The sequence below is a fragment of the Lonchura striata genome, chromosome 4A, assembly GCF_050655825.1.
Source record: "Lonchura striata isolate lonStrDom1 chromosome 4A, ASM5065582v1, whole genome shotgun sequence".
Lineage (NCBI taxonomy): Eukaryota > Metazoa > Chordata > Aves > Passeriformes > Estrildidae > Lonchura > Lonchura striata.
The window spans coordinates 12,437,013-12,458,595 of NC_140742.1; the positions used below are offsets into that span (position 1 = coordinate 12,437,013).

Consider the following 21,583-nt stretch of genomic DNA (forward strand, 5'->3'; position numbering starts at 1 on the left):
AGGTATTTAGTAGTCACTACAAGACAGTGACATAATTCACTGAACAGAAAATACCCCAAAATGCTGTTTCTGTCCCTTTGCAGTTACTGAAGTGCCTTAATGAAATTCTATTTGTCTGCAAAGTGAAGATATGGATGGATTTACACATAACATAGAAATGGCCCATTTAATTAGCAGCTGGGATGTTTAATTGCTAGTATTAATTTCTGTTAAACACTGAGACATAACTCTCAGCTGAAAGCTCTGAATTCAGACAGTTGTTCAGGATTAATTTTACTTCAACAGCTCAAAGGTGAATTTCAGATGCAACTGCACAACTAAGAAATCTGAGTTATGAGCAAATCAAGAGACCAACACTCAGAACTGAGAAGACCTAGAAAAATTGCTCCAAAGTGGCCATCCCACCTTTATCTCAGGCTGTAATAAGTACTCTCTGCTGCAGCCCCAGGGGACAGTGAAGTTAGAGAGGTGCAATTTGTTCCTTATCCAAAAGCCTGATCACCATACTCCACAATGCATGAAGATGGAGAGATGGTGCAATTGCCATCCCAGCTATTATCACCAGCTGTGCTGCTTCAGCCCAGCTCCCTGCCCCTTCGAAGAGGTCACTTATATGTAAGAGCAATTCCTCAAACAACAATCCCCAAAACTCACTCTAAGGCAAGAAACCAGCTCCAAGCATTCGCAAGATGCTGCCAGTCTGGCATCTGAAATGACACATTCTGTCAGCCCAGGGACCCACAACTTAAAAACAAAGTCTTTATTTCCTTTTTGGAGTAAAGCCTGGCCAAATCTCTCCAGCCCTCAGCTGGATCAGCAGGGGAGAAGCATCCCCACTTTTGAGCTCTTACAAAGGCACCGAGCAGAGCCGGTCCCGCTGCAGGGCAGGACTCACACAGACAGCCAGCACGACTGGCCTTGCTTTTCATCTACAGACTTCACTTTTTAAACATGCTGAGCACAGGAAACCCTTCAGTATCTGTATTACCAACCTCCTAATTCTTTTTCTGCACAGTCCTAAGAACATGGTGAAAATAAACTGAGCCTTCTATTGCCTGTGAAAAAGCAAAGGAAAAGCTTGTGCATGGCAACTAATGCAAAGCTCATTTTACACTTTTCAGTCACTGATACACAAAGTGCAAACCCCTGCATTCCCTGACGGAAATACAGGGTCTCCAGGGAGACCTTATAGCACTTTCCAGTACCTAAAGGAGCCAGAAGTGAGCTGGAGAGGGATTTTTACAAGGGCATAGAATGACAGGACAAGAAATAATAGATAGAGGACAGGCTTATATTAGATATAAGGAAGAAATTCTTCCCTTTGAGGGTGGTGAGGCCCTGGCTCACCTTACAGGTTATCCAGAGAGGTTGTGGTTGCCCCATCCCTGGAAGTGTTCAAGGACAAGCTGGATGGGGTTTTGAGTAACCTGGTCCAGTGGAAGGTGTCCCTGCCCATGGCAGGGGAGTTGGGATTAAATGACCTTTATAGTGCCTTCCAACCCAAATAATTCCATGGCATTTCCTCAGTAAAAATAAAAATACCAGCCATCTTCCACAGGCACAAAACCCCACATTTTTCTTCGTTGCTTGTAGGTTACTGATTTTCAGTTGTTCAAGTCTATGTGAATCTGTAAGACTTCAACTCTAACCACCCTGCATGTGCTTTTATGTTACAGAGAAGTTTCAGGCAGCAAAATGTCAAAATAAACAAGATAAACAGGTAACTGTGACAAGCTTTCCCAAGGGTAGAAAAACATTAGCAGCACCTGCTGCGTTTTCCATCTGTTCTTAAGTACCCAGGAGGAAAAAGCATAAAACTTTTGTGTAACAAATAATTTTAAATGTATGACTGGTCTTGATTCCTCTAGGAAAACACAGGCTGTGTCAATAAATAAATAATCACAGCTATACACATTTCTATACAATGAGGAAAGCAGTATAAGGTCTACTCTATAATCCAAAGGGCTTCAAGCCAAAGTGCAGTTCTTTTTCCTACACCTGTCTGTTCCTCTGTTTCAGTGGTGGCCTGCAGGGAAGGGATAAGCCTGGGAAGGAGGGGAATTTCTGGTCTAGGAGACATCAGAAGTCTCAGTGGAATCAATTGCCCTCAAGGTTTGCAGACAAAGGCTGGGCTACCACTTTGATGCATGGCTTGGTTATGACTAACCCAAGCAGGGTTTAACCTGTGTCATTGCCCAAGTATTTAACGCTTCTCACACCCCCAGGTAGGGTTTGGTGCCACCAGCTCAGCCAGGAGCACAGCAGCTCTGTGAGGACAGGTGGGCTGGGAGAGACACAGCCAGGGCAGGGCAGCAAGGACAGGTCCTGTGTGTGAAAAACACCCCTTGTCACCACTTTAATTCCTCCATCACCACCAGCAGGGCAGAGAAAGCCACAGGCTACGAGGACAGAGCAGCTTTTGACTTTGCCATGAAGAGCATTGTGCCAAGGCAGCAATCCCACCACCCTCAGCACCTCTGGGGCAGAACTGCCTCCTCCTACCACCAGCGAGGTGTCTCTCCTGGTTTAGTCTCACCAGTCCACACTGCAGCTGGATGTGGTCCCCGTTTTGCAGCACCTCAGGGTGCTGGAGCCCTGTGGTGCCCCAGGGGTGGCACAGCAGCCCCAGCACAGAGCCAGGGGTAGCTCATTAGCCCCATCCTATCCCTGCCTGGCCCAGCTGTGCCCAGGTTGCCGTTCCTACAGCTTGGGGCTCTCTAGAGCCAGACACAAACCAAAGGAAAATTGTCTTTTGGGAGCACTTGACAGTAACCACTTCATTTTATTTACAACTACATCATAGCTAGGGAGGGAAAGAGAAAAAAGATCAAAAGCAAAATGCTAGATAAACTACCAATACATGTGTTCATTTAATATTTTCCAAAGTGTGCTCTGGTTTTCTCTAGGTTTCTTTAGTTTTCTTTAATGTATTGCCTGTTTCTCTGCAGCCAGACACCATTCCCTGCCACCTGTGTGTCCCTGTGTCATAAAAATCCTTGGGTCATTTTTTATATTAAGGGGTTTCTTAACTTCATTGTCCTGGCCAGATCCCAGTTTAGTACAATCCCTTCAAATATTTCTCTCTTATTTCAACTAAAAATGTCTATTACAATTACTTCTTCCAAATTATTTTGGAAATTTTTCCATGCCCTTTTTTTTTAAATTTCAAAATACCTGTCACTTTTCGCCCAGAAGATGGTTGTATTTTGATGCCACATTAAACCTCTATCCTACACACTTACCAAAACCAGTGGAAACCTACCTTGAGGCAAAGCAACCTGCTTATGGTTCAGAAAACAAATTTGCATCCTATTTCCAGGGAAATTCAGAAATTTTGCTTGCAGAAAAAGCACAAGGAAGGACCTAACAGTTTATTTAATGTGCTATGTATAAAATATTCTACATACAAAATAAATTTTGTGCTTCAACTGGACAGACATAAAATGGTTTGATGGCTGAAGTCTATTTAAAAGGTAATCTAAGCAAGCCATGACTGTACAGACATTGCACCTAATCTAAAAGACATTAAAGTCTCCCTGATCTCTCAGAAGCAATCATTTGAATTAAAAACCTTATCAGGAGACCATGCTTGGAAGAAAACATAGAAATACATTTCAGTTAATAGTTCAGACCCACCTTGTTTGCTCTGGAAACCAACCCTGTACTGTAAATTCTATCTCTGCTGTACATTACTTATAGCCCATGAATAATGGATATTATAAACAGCAGTAGAAAATGAAAATTCAGTTAACAATATTATGGAGCTTCCATTCACAAGTGTAGTTCATGAGTGATATGAATTTTATGGTTCTTATCACCAATGAAAAAAATTTACATATCCCATCACAGAGTTCTTATAAGAACGTATTCTGCATTTCTTATCTCAGGGTTTTTGTGGTAAGAAATATTACATTAGGTCCAGTGATTTACATTTTTTCAATAAAATTTTAAATACATATGCAGTAGCTCTTTACTGACTGGTTTCATGTTATAAATTATAAGCTTGGAGGTAAATACATTAGGACAAATATTGGTTTCTAAATAGCCACTATGAGAGAGATTTTATCCTGGTATTAAATTACCACACCTCTTGCATTTTATATCTGTCTTATCTCCCAGTTACTATACTTTGTGACAAGTAAGTAAATAAATAACACTGCCTTACTTCTTACAGTTCAATTCATTCTGTTCCACATGGCAGAAACAGCAGGTACAAGTCCATGAAAGGGTTTTCTGGCAGCTCTGCAGAGAGACATTTTGAGATTTGCCACTATCATAAACATTGCTTTCAGTGTGTCACATCACCAAGCATTGCAGGCTTCACTGTAGAAGCAGCAGGTGAAGTCCAGTGCCTGTTGGAAAAGATTAGGGGAAAAAGTAACAATACTGCTTGGGGATGTAATTGAATTAATAGTCCTTGTTCATTCAACATGTCTGCTCCATGGCTTTTCAGCAATTCTTTGGTTTAACACATGTTCTTTGTTCTACTGGATAATCTCAACCTCTAGTATCTTAACACCATGGCTATATGTGACATCTGGTTAGGAAACAGCTCAAGTTGCAGTTACAATTGGACCCTCCATACTCACATATTCACTGCTCCAGAACCAGCACAGACTCCCCCAGAACAGCTCCAGTCAAGTCAGCACAGGAATATAATCAGTGCAACCTGTGGCTAGAACCTATTGGCTGAAGAACTGAATGAGTACAGCAAAACTTGCCCCAAAACAGAGGTGGGGAAAAGAACACAAGTAGAACATCTTGGATACAACATCCTCACAAAGCTGCGTGATGGACACCGGGTGTGTGTCAGCCCCCACTGTGCCCCCAGCCCAGGGTGACCCTCTCTGACCCATCCCTTCCCTACAACTCAGCCACCTTGTACCTTGACTTGCAACCACCCTGGCTCCCACAGCCTCTGCTCCCAGCTCAGCTGTGCTGTCCTTCCAGGAAAAAGGAAATGGATGTGACAAATCTGCTTCCATAGCACCCCCCGGACACACACGGATAGGCACGGACAGGGACAAGAAAGACAAAGGACATTGAAGGAGCACACAGTGAGAAGACCAATGGCTCTATGGAGAAAGTCTCTTCCCTGATGAGGAAGGCCAGAGTGCATCAGTTGTGCAGTTGCATCAGTGCAGGCAGCTGGATCACAGGCAAGTGGAACAAAACATGTGGATCCAAGGAGACATCTCAGACGCCCTAGGTCATTCACCTCCAGGTCCAAGCTGGGCTGCTGAGATATGTGTGAACTCAAGCAGATTTGTCAATTCAATCTGCTTTCTGGGAGTCAACAAAACTCAAGCTGATGTTCCAAATATTTATTAAAAATTAACTGCTAGTGGAGGAAAAAAAAATCAGTAAGTAGTCCAATGGCAGATTTATTACATTTTTATCAGGTAAAGGGAATTAATCTATTTTATGAACAAAAATGGCAATAGGAAAGTATACTGAAGGATTCTCAATCAAACATTAAAATGGAAACAGCATATGCAATATACATTTATATATAAATATATTGGTTACATTCTTCTTAAATTGATGAAACAACATTCATTAGCAACACCCAAAAATATTTCTTTGTGGCAAGATATTACTCTTTCTTCATAGCTATACTGCCTCTCCCTAAGTTTCCAAAACAACTATTTTAGAGCTTGGGACTAGAATAGGTATTTGACACACCATATCAAACCCAGAGCAAGTGATTTGAAACTAGTTTATATGAGATCTCAATGAGACTTAAGGCCAGATATGCAACAGGTGGAATTGGCAGAATATGATTAAAATTGTGGGATCTCACTGGAATCTCAAATTTGTACTAAAGCTAGATTCTCATAGGGAAACTGTGACACTGTGCTCAGCATTCCCAGCTAAAACACACTTCCCTTTTTCTGTAAACAAATGCTAACAAAAATAAACTCTCTGTACCCTGTTAACCATTTCCTAACATAAAAATAAGGAGCTGCTCGGGTAGTTTAATAAATCAATATAAAACTCCATCCTATCCTAAGCGCTGCCTCTCTCAAAGTGCTAACAAATGGCACAGCATTTCCTGTTTGAGGCTACATTCCCTGCTTCCCATGGTTCATATTACAAACCTCAGCTCCAGCAGGACTGAGCTGAAGCCTCCAGCCGTGGTGGCTGAATCAGCCCAGCCCTGGGCACCTCGCTGGGACACCCAGAGCCCTTCTGAACAGGCTGTGCCAGGGCTGTGCTCCCTGTGCTGCCAGAGCCATCCCCAGCCTGCGGGGTCTGCACTGCAGGGAGCTGCTCAGACCCACTCCAGCACAGCAGGTACTTTGCCTATCCCCTGCAGAGATCTGGGCAGGAGCTGCTCAGAGCCTGTGGCAGAAGATGAGCAGATCATTTTGCATAGTTTGGTTGAGTGGAGACTCTGTGAGTCCTGCAGAGATGCCCTATCATGCTCCTGCTGCTCCCACTCCTGCCAGCTGTAGAAGGGACTCTCACAGCTTGCCTGTTCAGCACCTCTTTGGACTCGGTTTGGTTCAAATACTTGCTGGCTGTTAACTTTGAAGCCTGAATAAGAAATAGTGCAAATACAAGCTTAAAGAATAAAATTTAAAAAAACCCATACCACATTACCTTCACTGAACATTCAGTTAAAAAGACAAGAATCCGTAAAATGAAACCCCAACTTTGGGGTATTTGAGATATTTGGCAAACTTGTACAAGATTCTTCACAATTGTCTTAAAGCAGTATATTTCACTTAGCACTAGATGCTTCTAATTATTTGCTAATGTGGTTCTAACTAACACTTTGTGGCTAATTGCAAATTACTTTGAAGACTAGTCATGGAACACGGGACATCTCCCAGGCGTGATGGGACAAACACTGCCTGCAGTTATGCGCCCTCAGTGCTTTTCTTATCCAAGTTTAACTCAAAATTATTTTGCTTGCATGGAATGGTGTGAATTCATCCAGGGTGGTTTTTCTGGAAGGCGACAGTTATTTCTGAGGGTCAAAATACCTTTATTTGGCCATGCTGAGGCAGATTAAGAGGCCAAAACAGAACTCAGTTTGATTCCTATTATGGGAGGCTGGCTGCAGTGCATTTTAAAACAACATTCATCTGAAGTGGCTTAGATGTTCAAGTTTGAAACTTCCTAAGTGCCAGGGCACCCTATAAATGCAGGGCCCTCCTGCTACTGCAGTGACCTTCACCACACAGCAGCAGCAACAGAGACACTCGGTCCTCATGGAGGCAATGCAGCATACAAAGTTCCTTGGCCCACTTCAGAAAGAATCTTAATTTCTCTCAATTCCTCTTCCCCAAAAAAATCAGTAGAAGGGACATTCAGCAGCAAGTTGGTTTCAGAAAGCAGTGCACAAATGGCTTACTATTTTCACTATGGATTAGGCACACTGCCTGCTCAGGCTTTGGGGAAATCCTACGTACCTCCATCTCCAGGTGCCTACAAAGTCTGGTCTTGGTCTTTCAGGGCTCAGTGCTGGGAACTAGTCCTGCCTTGACTAGAACCAGAGAGAAAACTGCAGGCCTTGACCAGGGACAGGGCTACCTGCTGTCCTCGTTAGAGCCCCAGGGCTCAGACCTGCCCCTCTCTGCTGCACCCCTCTGCACACCTGCATCAAGGCAGGGGTGCTAACCTGAAGGTAGAGTTGCACCAGGGGAGTCTTACCTGTTGATTTTATGTGATTGTTTCAAAGCAGGATCCACATTTAAAGCCATAAAGAGATGAATTCACAATGAAGCTAAGGAAACAAAGAAGTCATATCTACAGACAGCTGCCATCACACACACACACACACACACCCCTTTCATACTCCATTAAACAGCCTTATCTTTGCCCATGTGCTTATGTCTAATGTGATACTGGCCTCCCCAGAACTTCATGACATTGTTTCCAATGATACAGACAGCACAGTCCAGGCTTAAATAGAACTGATGCATAATTATGCTTAAGTAGCTTTTGTCTCCCCACTCCGTGAGTTAATTACAGTTCTGTACATTAATAAAATGGGAAAAAAATCTCCACTTTTTCTCCCATCAGCAAATTAATGTTCTGTGATGGGCAAAAGGAGGGATTTTTGTAAAAACACTGCCTTCCCCTTCTGCCTTTGTCTGCAAGTGCAAATGTTACTGGAACTTAAAAGTCGCAATCTGCGTTGCACAGATGGGACTCTGCTATGTTCATCTTTTTTATTGTGATGTTTGTAGCAGTGACTTTAGAAAGATGTTTGGAATGACTCCTGGCCATGACAGGATACTGCCTAAATTAGAATCAGGCTCAAAGTATCTTACTGCAATTAGATTATGTCATATGTCATATACTTACTCATGGCCTGGGAAGGAGAGTGCAAGGGTACTTAATGTCTGTAGATACTCAATTAAAATGAGTGCATCAGACACACACTGGTCTGGCTTCTGCCTGCCTCACATCTAGCCCAGGATAGCTCCTAAACCTCAAGAGAAAAAAAAAAAGGAAAACACACACCATGCCCATACATACACCTGCTGGCTAATATGGTTACTTATCTAAAAGGTAAAAAGCCATGCAGGTTACACTTTGTTTGATACAGTTCAGGTTAAGTTAATGCTAGAAAAATAGAATTCAGAAGGAGGGGAGAAAGGATTGTGTGTAATAAATGGCAATTTTGCTGTCTCTTGAAGGTTGCATTTCAAGCATAACTGCATTTCTCCATGCACTCTGAACACTTCCCTTTTCGGGTATTGGCATGCTTGTGGCAAAAGCAACCAAACCGAATAATTAGGCACACAGTGAAAGATGACATATATAAAAAAAAAGATCAGTCATTTCTGTTCTGAAAATCCTTATTGAAAGCCTTGATGTCACAGCAATAAGCTAAGCATGAAAGGTTGCAGACTCCTTCCTTGCATAAGGGCAACACCAGCTGTGCAATGAACACAGCTAGAAAGGCTCTTATATATTATATATACAACTGTAATCCAGAATAAATAGTACTGTCCTGACTCATAGGTGTATTTCAGCATGGTTGTTGTTGGTTGTTATGGCTGGAGAATGCTTGCTTTTCATCCCTTCTGTCCCGCCCTTGGACACATCAATGAACAGCAGCCTGGGAGTCCACAGTGTCAGCAATATCCTTTTGTATTCCTTCCGAAAATTCTGGTTAAGAAGCCCATAGATCACAGCATTGAGGCAGCTGTTAAAATAGGCCATAAAATAGCTCAGGACAAAAAGCCATTCTGGAATGTGTGGCTGCACTTTTGAAGGATTAATTGAAACAGCAAGGCCAATAAAGTTTAATGGTCCCCAGCACACAGCAAAAAGGACAAAAACCACAAACATAGTCAAGAAGTTTCGGATGTCAGCTGCCCTGAGTTTCTGCTTGCAGTCTTGTCTCACCCGGTGTTTGACTTGAATCACCAAAATCCAGATCCGTAGGTAGCAAAACGTCACGACGGAGAGCGGGACAATGAAGTGAACCACCACCACCGTGATGGTGTACGATGTGCTCACTGTCTGGGCAAAGGTGCAGGAGTAAATCCGGGGGTCGTACTGCAAAGAGCCAACAAAAAAGTTTGGCACAATTGCCACCACTGTGAGCACCCAGGTCAGGCAGAGATAGCAGCAGGTGTTCTTCAGGTTGAAGAGCTTATCATAGCGAAGGCTGTGGCAGATGTAGCAGTAGCGGTTGATTGCGATCGCCGTGATGTTGAAAATGGAGCCGATGACACTTAAGCCCATCAGGAACCCACTTATCTGGCAGTGGACATTTCCCATGGTCCATCCATTGTGGAAGATGGCACTTAAGATCAGAGGGTATGGATAAACTGCAACCACAAGGTCTGCAACGGACAAGCTGACAACAAAGATGTTGCCTACAAAAAAGAAGAAATCACGAGAGGTTAGTGTAGGTCCAGATGGACAACTTGCAACTCAAAACTCCTCTTCAGGCCTAGGTCTTCTGATGGGCTTCACTCTACTCTCCACTTGGAATTTGAAACCCTAGAAAATAAGACTTTGCTCTACTAGTGGCAGCAAGGGAGAGTGCATGACTGACCTGCATGTTCCTTCCCAGGAACAATCTACACTAGAAATGTTACCCTGAACTTGGTTACAGCTGGGAGTCAACTGGGAGTACAGCTGTGGTCCTTTAAGTTGTGTAGGAGAAATGGATTTTGTTCTCCTTGTTAACCAGCCAGCTTGACTCTCTCTGACCATCATGGGCAAAGCAGTATGGTAGGCAGGTTATGTTTTCAGTGTTTTATTCATTTCACTGACAGCAGTTGCACAGGAAAAGTCTCTTTTATTCTTTTGCATCTAAGCAGGTATTCATTCACCAGAATATCTGCACTGTTCATGCTAACGATTGTGTGCTCTTCAAGGAACCATAGTGCAGGCAGCCTTGATGTACTTATCTTATTTGGTATATTTTCCTGTCTTTTTAATGTTAAAGTTATCCAGTTCAATATGGAAGGTCTGTCACTTCTTCACTATCTGATCCTGGGCAGAGAATGTGATTAATAAGCTGCAGTCAGTCATCTATGCAGAATATGTGCTCCAGGTTGTTCATTTAGGCTCTACAACAGAGATTTGAGAGTCTCTGCAAGTATAAAATAATTTAAGCCTTATTGGATTGAAAATGTTGCATTGTGTGGGACAACACCTGCCAGCTACACCATGAGGAGAAGCCTCCAATGACCCAGGTGACCAGTGACCTTCTAACAGCACTTGCTGCTCATTTCATTAGTCTGATGTATTTTTAGGGAGGCAAAAAGCCTTTCTGTTCAGTTTGCCATCAGAGTAGAGGACTGCATTAAGAAAAGGACCCCGAGACCCCGAGGTCTTGTGGGAACTGGTGTGACTACAGGACTGGCTATAATGTTGAAAAGGACATCTGTCAATACTCAGCATTTTGGTGACCACACAGAATGTCATTTCAGCAGGACCTCAACATTTCAATTAGAGGACAGCATACTAGAAAAAGTAGTTGGTTTTCTTAACTATGCAAGTTTCAGGTGTATCTGCAGCAGCGGGAAGGAAAATACTACTAGACAGCAGATATATATACATATAGAGAATGTATATATAGAGAATAGAGTTATATGTAACATATTTTAGGTGTGAAGACCTGTGTCCCTATGTGACACAGGCAACATCCCATCCCACTGATCACACGTGCACCCCTCTTCAAAATCTCATATCCTGCTGTCTAGTGAAGTAGATACATATTTTAAAAATCACTAATAAGAGGTATTTTTGTGTAGTATCCCTAAAAGGACTCCCTTACATCTTGATTCAACCAGGTCACAGGCTTTAGCACATGGAAAAGACACCCAAAGGCTGTTGGAAAGCATGGCTGCATTGCCACTGCAGTTGGGTCATGGCTATGTTTGTGCCAACAAAAACTATTAGGACAAGTCAACAGCTCATATCAGGCCACTTCATGCTGCCCGGAAAGCAGTCCAGACTGGAGAATAGCCCCCAGCACTGTGCAGCTGAGGCTGCTGACACAGACTGTCCCTTAAAAATAAGTATTAGCAGAGGTCATGTGAAGTGCTAAAATCTTTTTAGAGAGAAATTTTACACACACAGGTTTACCACAGCATACAGCTTCTGCATCTGCTGGGCCTCAGTGCTGCTTTCTTGCTGATTTAATAACTTACTGAGAGCCTTTTAAAATGCAGTTACTGAGCCTGGACCCCATATAATTAATTCCATTTATGCCCATTGTCAAGGGCAGAACCAACTGTGACCAGGCTTAGTGAGGCTGCAGACACCCCAGAGAGGGCATGCTCTTCTGCAGCAAAACTTTTATTCCCTCAATCGAAAACATGCATGTCAACAAAAAGAAAATGTGCCCCCAGCACCAGAATTTCCCTTTGGGAAACCTTTTCTAAAACAAATTTCAAGAGAGCAAAACCGAGACAGAGAGGTATCAACAATTCAGTTTAGGAGACTTGCAGAGGATACTGGAGACAGACTCCACTATCTGGACCACAACTCTCTCCATCAGACCTGTCCTACTTGGATACACGTTTATATACAAGCAGCTAGAAGGCAAGTCTCTGCCTTTGCTGGGCATGAAAGAGACACATTCAATGTCCAGTTCTGAACCAGGCAGAGCAGAACAAAGCTAAATATTCCCTACTTAAAACACCACATCCATGGATTTAATTCAAAGCTTAGAAAAATCATAGGGAAAATTACTAGTCTTACTTCACTGCCAGCTGCTGGAAGAAATAAGCCATTTCTGCTGGTCTTTCTTAATCAACTTGAATATTTGAAAGGAAGTAAAAATATAAGGAAAAATAATCTAGAGAAATAATATTCACAGGATGAACTTCACAGTTTGGATTCAATCCAAGAGCACAGTATTGTGTGTATTATTTTGACACAACTTCATTGCAGGGAGAAAATGAGATGGTTTTATCAAGAAAAGAATAATCTCCTTCACTCAGGGAGCAAACCTGCCCTTCCTTGCTCTGTACCTTCAAAGGTGCAGGCTCACCTCTCCTACCCAGCAGCAGACCCAAGGTCCAGGAAGGGTGCTGGGTGCCTGGAAATGCAGGCAGAAGGGTTCACCCAGTAGAAACAAGCCTATCTCCCAGTTTATGTGGGAATGTGCTCAACTTCATCCTTTTCTTCTGGTGAGATGAAGGGGCAAGTCAGACCCATAAAACAGCCACTTGCAGGTCAGTGCTGGAAATCAGTGCATTTTTAATGGCTGAGTACTGAAAAAAGGAGGCACACTGCATGCCACCAAAGAAGAACATGCCCTTCAGAGTGTGGGAACTGGCAATTGACTAATTATTAAAGTAGAAGTAATCTGAGTTAAACATTGCTTTAGCCTTGCAGTCCCTGGTTTGCTATGAGACCACTGTGTGCTGAGCCCTGCTCCAAGAGCTTGTGTCCTTCCCTCTGCAGGATGAGGTTGGACCCTGCTTCCCAAAGACACTACAGAATGGGAAGCCATCTAATACAAGGCTTTCAGAAAAGTAAAGAGCATTCTCCTGACAATGATCTTCATTACTGCTTTTTTTACGTTTCCCCACTATAAAGCAAAGGAATCTGGCCCATAAATAATACTACTAGCTTTTTATCTCCAATTTAAATTTATCTGCTTCTGCAACAATATTTTCAGATGTATCTTTTTCTCTTTGTTGGCATGTGACTATATTTCCTTATTAATGTTTACATTTTCCATCCCTTTTTTAATTTCTACTTAAACACAGTGGCTCATGTGCCACTGTGCTCAATCCCCCAGTTACAGAGTCATACATGAAGAGGCAGGAATGGTGGAGAAAGGCAAGTGTTAACACTGGTAAAACAGACTTGTCCACATTCTCAGAGAAATTATAAATTCTTTTACATTACAAAAGTCCAGCACAAAGCTACAGATTATAGAGGTACAACACACTGTGCACAGTGTAACCCACAATTGCTTAGGGGAAAAAAAAACTCCAAGCAACCTGAAGCTCAGCTACAGAGCAGATAATAAGCATGTGCAAATGATGCAAAAGGGAATTTATTCCAGAACATCTTGTGCCCTAGCACTTCTTTGAGTTCCCCCTCTGCTCCCATAAACCTATTTCTGCCCACTCCAGCAGTCTGCTCCTGTACTTCAGCAGTTCCCTGGCTCTACCTCTCATTCTGCCTGGATTGTCCAACAACAAAGGTTATCTGAGGACTTATTGTCATGCCCTGGTTCTAGGAAATCTGGAAATACCTCAATGAATTCTGCAAATCAATAAACCACATACGTAAAAGTCTTCACTGGCAGGCTGCCCCAGCAGCACCTGACTTTCATCCAAACAAGTATCGTTCTACAGAGATTAACTGAGCACCACTATACAAACACCAGGGTCACTGGCACTGCCTGCCTCAAGAGGCTCTTGGAAATCCCCTGGTGTCCAAGCTCCAGTTGCACAGATCCAGCCTCTCCCTATTTTTTCCACACAGCAGCTCTGGGCTGTCCTTTACAGGCTGTGGTTTACATATCCTGAACCTAGAACCAGAGTTAAAAGGTAAGGGGGGAGAAGGAGATAAAACATTTTTCTGAAAGTTGTCACTTTTTGTACATCTCAAAATGTCCAGACACCCAAACCTCTTGTTTCTTTGTTATTCATATGAAGTCCTTTTACATTCCTTGCTGAAGTATTACAGAAGTACAAAACTGTGTCCTTCAGGTGAATAATACAGAGATGCTCAATGTAACCTGAAGTTAGCACTGTTACCTGTACACCCAATGCTGAAATTGAATTGTCCTGAGTGACAGGATTTGCACAAAGCAGAAACACAGTTGTATGGATCAACTTCTGCTTACCTGGAACAGTCTAACTCCAAGTGATCCTGCTGTCCAGGCTGCTTCTTCCTCCCCTCCTCTGCTCAGGGATTCGAGTTGTTGCCAAATAGATAGTGCCCAGCACAGCATTTTGAGGCAAACAAATCCATACACAACAGCTTCAAAGGCAGCAAGTGAGAAGCTGACCCATGAGCACAGTGGATGAGTGCCATGGGGTCATTGCATGACTAATCACCTTCCTCTTCCAACCTCTTTCCAGCACTGAGATCAGACCCTGATGTCTGTCCAGCTTCTGCCAGATTAACTGACAGCTGTAGAAAAGCAGGTCTAAAAACCTGTATTGGTAAAATTGTGCTAAGATACACAATAAGAGAATTATAGAATCACAGAATCACAGAATGAATTAGGTTGGAAAAGACCTTTAAGATCATCTAGTCTAACCTATGACCTAACACCTCCTGGTGTTAGGAGGCACTGACTGCCATGTCTAGTCTTTTTTAAAACACCTCAAGGGACGGTGATTCCACCACATCCCTGGGCAGACGATTCCAACACAAAATCACTCTTTCAGTGAAGAATTTCCTTCTAACATCTAACCAAAACTTACCCTGGCACAGCTTAAGGCTGTGTCTTCTCATTCTGTCAGTTGCTGCCTGGAGAAAGAGATCGGCCCCCACCTGACTACAGCCACCTTTCAGAAGTTGTACAGCATGATAAGGTCACCTTTGAGTCTCTTTTTCTCCAGGCTGAGCACCCCCAGCTCCCTCAGCCGTTCCTCACAGGGTTTGTGTTCCCAGCCCCGCACCAACCTCGTTGCCTATTCTGGATGCACTCAAGTGTCTCAAGGTCCTTCCCAAACTGAGGGGCCAGACCTGGGCACAGCACTCGAGGTGTGGCCTCACAGTGCCGAGTACAGAGGAAGGGTGACCTCCCTGCTCCCGCTGGTGACACTATTCCTGGTACAGGACATTGGCCCTCTTGGCCACCAGGGCACACTGCTGGCTCAGGCTCACTCAGCTGTCAATCAGTACCCCTGGGTCCCTTTCTGCTGGCACTGTCCAGCCACTCTGTCCCAGCCTGTAGCACTGCAGGGCTGGTTGTGGCCAAAGTGCAGGACTCGGCACTTGGACTTGTTTAACTTCATGCTGTTGGACTTGGCCCATCCACCCAGCCTGCCCAGATCCCTTTGCAGAGCCCTCCCACCCTCCAGCAGATCGACACCTGCTCTCAGTTCATGTCATCTGCAAATTTACTGATGGTGGACTCAATCCCTCACCCAGATCATCAATGAAGATATTAAACAAAATGCTGAAAGTTTATGGATGCAACTGGTATGTTTGCAGTGACTTCTTACTACTATAATTATACTATAAACCACAGCTTATAATAAAGTGAATCTTAAATTTTATGTTTGTTTATTCACCGTTTATGAAAAAATCAACAGACTCAGGTCTTCCAGATAAATGGGACACACATCAGCCTCAGAGATATATATATAATGAGGTTCAGTAAACAATTTAACAGGCCATGACTGTAAAGCAAGCCTCTGATGACCACTTACCATAATCTAATACTCTCTGTTTAACCTTCCAAAGCTTATGCTCACTGCAAAACAGAAACAAAATGTACTATTTGCTTCAAGCAAAAGAATAAAGTCATAAAAAGCTTTATTCAGCATGCAACAAGACTCTTTATTAGCTGTGATAGCCTCTTTTTCCTGTTTGTTTTTACCTGCCACTTGCTGTGTGATTGCTTGTATGTCACTAACCTCCGGCCTGCAGATGTAAAGTGTGTGCTCAGTTCTGCAAACTAAGTGGCAGTTCATAGAAAACGCTTTCAGATCAATTTTCTTCTTTTTATGACATAAAGATACCACTGAGCATGTGCAATCATACTGATCATGTACTCCTGTAATTAAGTGGATGGCTATGCTGTGGGGTTGGGGGATGCTGAGCCTGCAGCCCTCACTCTGACAAGCATTTCTGATGTCACAAACTCTGAAGGGTCATTCCTGGGTAGACAATATTTACCCCATAAAAATGCAGTAAGACTAATCCTTCTGAGGGGAGTGTGACCCATTGCACTGATCCTTACAAGCTCCTGGCTTGGGGGCAGTGTGAACACCACACACAATGACACAGGAGGAATCCCAGACTGTTGTTATCACTTTCCATCATTCTGATAAGCACTGATACAGTGATGTACCCACAAGACAGCCCAGTGCATACTTACCAATTTTGACAACTGAAAATGTTTGACAGGGTAGCACAAGTGAAAATCAGCCAAATTCTCACTGAGATTCAGGAAAAAAAAAAAAAAAAAAAAAAGGAAAGATTTGTTGTTCAATTCATTAATCCATAAATTTTAATTGAGGATTTTATTTGTGTACTTAGGGAGTATGTTCAACGAGAGGAATAAAAGAAAGGAAAAGAGAAAAAGGCATTCAATTAATTATCTGTTATCATTACTCCATTAGCATTCAGACAGGGATAAAGTGTGGTTTCCTGCAGTTAAACAGACAGTGCAGTTGGGCTGTCAGCTGCTCTCAAATCCTGACTGTGCTGCATAAAATGATACACAGGGTAATAACAAAAAGGGCAGGAGGTATTGCCAACTCACAGCATTCTTAGGATATAAGATTAGACAATGTGGAAATATCCAATTTAAGGATACTATGAAAGTCCTAAAAAATGCATGAAACTCCAGAATCATTTAACTCCTGAAAACAGTCCTTTGAGATTTCTCAGGACAACAACGAAGCCAGAAAACAGCAGTATGCTAGGGGCTACCAACTATTATCTGGTTTGCTGGCATCATTCCCAATGGGAAAACTGTGGGCACTTAGAGCTGCTCCCTGCCTTGTGCCAGCCCTGCAGATGCACAGAGCAAGGCCAAGGCAGTCCACAAAGCAAACTCTCCTCCTCCTCCTCCTTGCTGTGACCAGGCACTTTGGCACAGGTTTGGCATCACTGACTCTGTGAGCCTTCCCATCAGTACAGCACTAGAAAAGCTGCCCTTTTCTTGGACCTCTGGGAAAGGAGAAAAACCTCAGAGTATTTACTGGAGAAGAAAGGACCAGCCCTGTAGGGCTTCAATTACATTTGTTATGCATTATATAGTACCTTGGCTGCTGGCTAAAGAATTGCTTACATTTCCAGGTGAAGGACTGGATTTACTGGATTTTAAACTTTTAAGTAATGTCATGACTTTCTAATTGCCTTGCTGCCAAAACCATACTTGCGCCATACCTTCAGCCACTCTAACTGAATACAGAAAAGGGCAATAGTTGGCAATGTTCACACCCCAGAGATTCATAACTTTCATTTGGCTAAGATCAGCCAGATTCACAGCCTTAGCTGAGCTCAGAAGTCTGTGGAAATGAGCTAGAAATCAGAGAATGGCCCCATTAGCATGGTTTTGTATTTTTCCTTATATCACTTACCATTACACTGAAAGCAATGTAAAGGGGAGGATTTTTCTCTTGCTAGCTAGACATTCATTCTCAAATGAATAAAAATTATTTCATTATATCTTCTTCTGAATACTTAAAAATTGGTCATGCCTCTTTTGGTACCAATGCAGAGCAACTTCCTCATCTTCAAAATTTCAAATACTTTATAAAGAAAAAGAAGTTTTTCACCATCCTAGGGAAACAGTATTTGGCAAGTTTCCAAATGTTATTACCCATTAATCCTAACACATCCTTCTCACTTTACGCACTCCTTCCTGAAAAGGTGATCTGAATATAGTATAAAGAAAGGAAAAATTATATAAAGTTGACATTTTACCTACCTTCAATGTTTTTCAAGTTTCTAAAATACCATTTAATGTTCATTTAAGTGCTTTTTAATGATTTCTTCCTGTGTTTTCCTGGAAGTTCTGACCCTTTGCATGAGGGAAAACAACAGTGCTGTAAGTCTTATGGATTTATAAACTTAGCTCTTGCTGAGAGATTTTTCCTGGATGCAATTATGGCAACTGATCTGCTAGTAATGGAGGAGTAGTAAGTGGTGGTCTTGATCCAGCTCCTAATAAATACACAAGAAGCACTAAAAAGTGCCCTTTCTTCTTATGAGTCCCAGATTTCTGTCATTTCACTGTTATACCCACCAAACTTATCTCCTGCAGTAAAACTGTGAGACAGTGAGCCAATCCACACAAAATCTTGATTCCTTCTCATATAAATTCCAAATTCTTGGACTAAAGATGGGCCTGGAAACGCTGCCTGCCTTCACAGCACAACTTAGCAAGGCTGATGGAGAGCAAGTGTCAGAGTCAAGAGGGCCTTGGAGCCACGCCTAACTTGCACAGAGTGAAAGGAAGCCTCAGCAGATCTGCCAGTGCCAGGTGATCTGCAGAGCCCTTGCTGCCGTGTCTGACTCTGCAAGGACAGCATGGCTGGTGGCTATCCACTCCCTAAGGCAGCTTCTTGTGGGACACGGGTGTCTTTGGGAAGAGTCTACATGAAGCTCCACACAGCCAGAGGTCAGTCCAGGTACCCAAAGTAGTACCTGACACCCTGGATACCAGTGTCACCCCCTGAATTCCAGCTGTGTACCCTCCTTTTCTGCCTGAAATCCCTGCTGAGTGGCACTATGTTAGGTAAAGCAGCTGCCTCATCCACATCCAGGCTGTGTAGGAAGCACAGGCCAATGCCCTTATGTTTACCCTCCCACACTGGCCACATGGGCACAGGGATGAGCTCTACCAGCCCATGTTAACGCCAGACCCATTATTTATCACCTGGTTTGTAAAGTGCTCTCAAAGAGGAAAGACCCTGTATAAACATAAATATGAATTATTGCCAGCATCCACTGAAATGACAAACCAACATCCATTCTCTCCCAGTCCTAGCAGCTGTACCACCACCATTTGCCATCTGATACTATTCTGGAAAAAAAATCTATCAACTCAGGCTTAATAGACTTAATAACAGTCCTTTGCTATTGGTGTTGGTCAAAGTGTGTTCCCAGAAAGGAGCTGTGTGCAAGCAACCAATTCCTAAGCAGCTGTCAGGCAGAGCATACAGTCAGATATGAACACACACTCATTTTAGTATTAAAAATCTTGTCTGACTGCCCTGGAGAGCCCTGCTGAACCACCACAGCTGAGCCTGGGAGCTCTCCTGCTCCTCCTTGTGCCTCACCAGCACAATTTGTTGACTAAACCTTAGTGCCAGCACCAGTCACTTCAACCACAGACATCCACTGCAAAGGAGCAGATGCTACCCTGACACAATTAATAACTTGTCTTGACCTCCCAGCCTTGACATACCATGGGTAAGTCTCTCTCCAGTCCCAGCTCTTCCTGCTTAGCAGGTGAGAATGGGAGGTGTTTCTTTTCCCCTACAATTCTTTTGAATTGCATATGGAAATGATGAAGCTGCTAAAGAAACCTCACACAAAAATGTTTCGATTGATGAAGGCCATTTAGTGCTTAACTCATTCAGAACAAATTCTAAATTCTAACCTAAATGAAGGCTTGGGTGTTAGGGCAGTAGCAGGGTGATAATCACCTGTGCTTCTGCACAGTATTTGCCACTAGACTTAGGGAAAAGAAACATAATTTGGATCCATAAATTATCTCCAAGGTGATAGCCTAGTTGTAGGCTACAGCACAGTCCTGGTATGCCTTACAGGGAGTGCTGTGTCCCAATTGACTGGCTTTTCTTCAGGAGACCTTAACATATTTTTTCAAACAAAACATCTCCATGGGCTAGATTTAGATCATAGAATTCCCTAGAGCCTTTTCCTGTGGCCTCACACTGAACCTGGCATGCAGCAGGTACAGCCACAGTGCCCACAAGCAGTGGAGATGAGGCTGGAAGAGAAATGATGCCATGAGGGACAGGAAAGCAGCATGACCTAGGGCAATGAAAAAAGCTGAGATACCTGAAGTACTGTTCATCCAGGTTGCACAATCTGTTAGGAAAAGGAGTAATATTTCTCACAAAAAAGGACAGGCAAAGAAAGAGTCCCAAGATGTCATGGCTTCATCAGGACTGAGAGACATAGTGCATGCAAGTAGGAGAAAAGAAAGTAAAAGAAAATCTGTTCTGGACCTCCTGGTTAATTCATAACTATTTACCAATCCCACTGGAAATTGAGAGTTACTTTCACCTGAAAACACTTTAGGGACTCTGTTACAATTACATAGGCAAAAGTCCAATGCAAACAGTTAAAGTTGATTCAGTAAGAATATAATGATACTGGAAAATAAAAAAACTCTCATGTCCTCATTTTCCCAGAAAGGAGTCCAAAAACATTGTTTCCCAGAACATCAGCAAATGTTTCACTCCAGATATTCCACAGGGTTTACAGAACTCATGTCAAGCCTGGGTACAGGATGAACAAGAAATGATCAATGATATGAGAAACTTGGACTAGGGAGTCCCAAATGTATTGCTGGATGGCATCTGCTACTGTTCTCTTCTCTTTGTAAGTCACTTCCTAATGACTTACAAAACACTGAGGTGCAATGTGTGGGCCTATAAAAGGAGAAAAGATGTTTTTGCAGTAAAGTCCAGAGTAAATGTGTTCCAGTATGAGCCTGTGAGACAAATGGTTCAAGTGGGTGTGCTCTAACACTGATCTCAGGGGGAGTCTAGTGGTGGATAGTATCCAAGTGGCTTGAAGGCAAATAAGACTCCATGAGATAGTGACACCTAAATTGCTGAAGGAAGTAAATAGTCAGACTTACAAGCAGCAATACACACATTCACAGGCAGATCTTGCACTTGTGGATAATACTTGAAGAGGCTGGCAGACACTTTCCTATCAACAGCTTCCAGTAGAAGAGCATTGCTGGATTCTGCTCTTACAAACTATGCTTTGCCCTCAGCAAAAAAGGAAAAAAAAAAAAAAAAAGCTCCAGAAAGAATAAAAGATGCTGAAAAAAAGGCCATCCACATAAGCCAAAGAAACTCTGACGTATTTAGCTAAATTGCCTAATCCTGGAATACCCCTGAGTCCTACTTTCTAACCTGTAGTGATAAGGGCAGGCCTACTTTTAGAGTTGTATAACCACCATCAATTGATGGTGCTTTCAGTGTCCCCTTAAATCTATTCCCCTCCTTTCCCTTTTTCTCCCTAATGAAATTTCTCAGCAAGAAATAAATCACAGACATTTCTTCTCTCTGAAGCTACTTAACATCCACATCCACAGCTCCATACTTTAAAGTGGAAATGTGTTACCTTGAGCCTCATAATTCCCATCAGGAGCCCAGGAGGTGAGGGCTGCATGCAGCTTTTTAATGCTAACTCTGAGTGGACCTTTCCAGCCCACTGGTGGTTGGTAAAGGAGACTCTGCTC

The 21,583-nt window shown here is 42.9% G+C and overlaps 1 protein-coding gene across 6 annotated transcripts in view; it reads right to left on the reverse strand.

Annotated features, from left to right (window-relative positions):
• Positions 1-2,762: 2,762 nt before the first annotated feature.
• Positions 2,763-21,583, reverse strand: part of GPR50 (G protein-coupled receptor 50) — a 47,851-nt gene continuing 29,030 nt past the window's right edge. For 3 of the 6 annotated variants that reach the window (XM_085570913.1, XM_085570914.1, XM_085570915.1), the window contains 3 exons: positions 16,505-16,565; positions 15,834-15,877; positions 2,763-9,845 (listed from right to left, as the gene is read on the reverse strand). In XM_085570913.1, coding sequence (XP_085427039.1) covers positions 8,977-9,845; positions 15,834-15,877; positions 16,505-16,565 — 974 coding nt within the window. In that variant the 3' untranslated portion in view covers positions 2,763-8,976. The remainder of the gene's footprint in view (positions 9,846-15,833; positions 15,878-16,504; positions 16,566-21,583) is intronic. The other 3 variants (XM_085570917.1, XM_085570916.1, XM_021547759.4) reach the window with 1 other exon arrangement.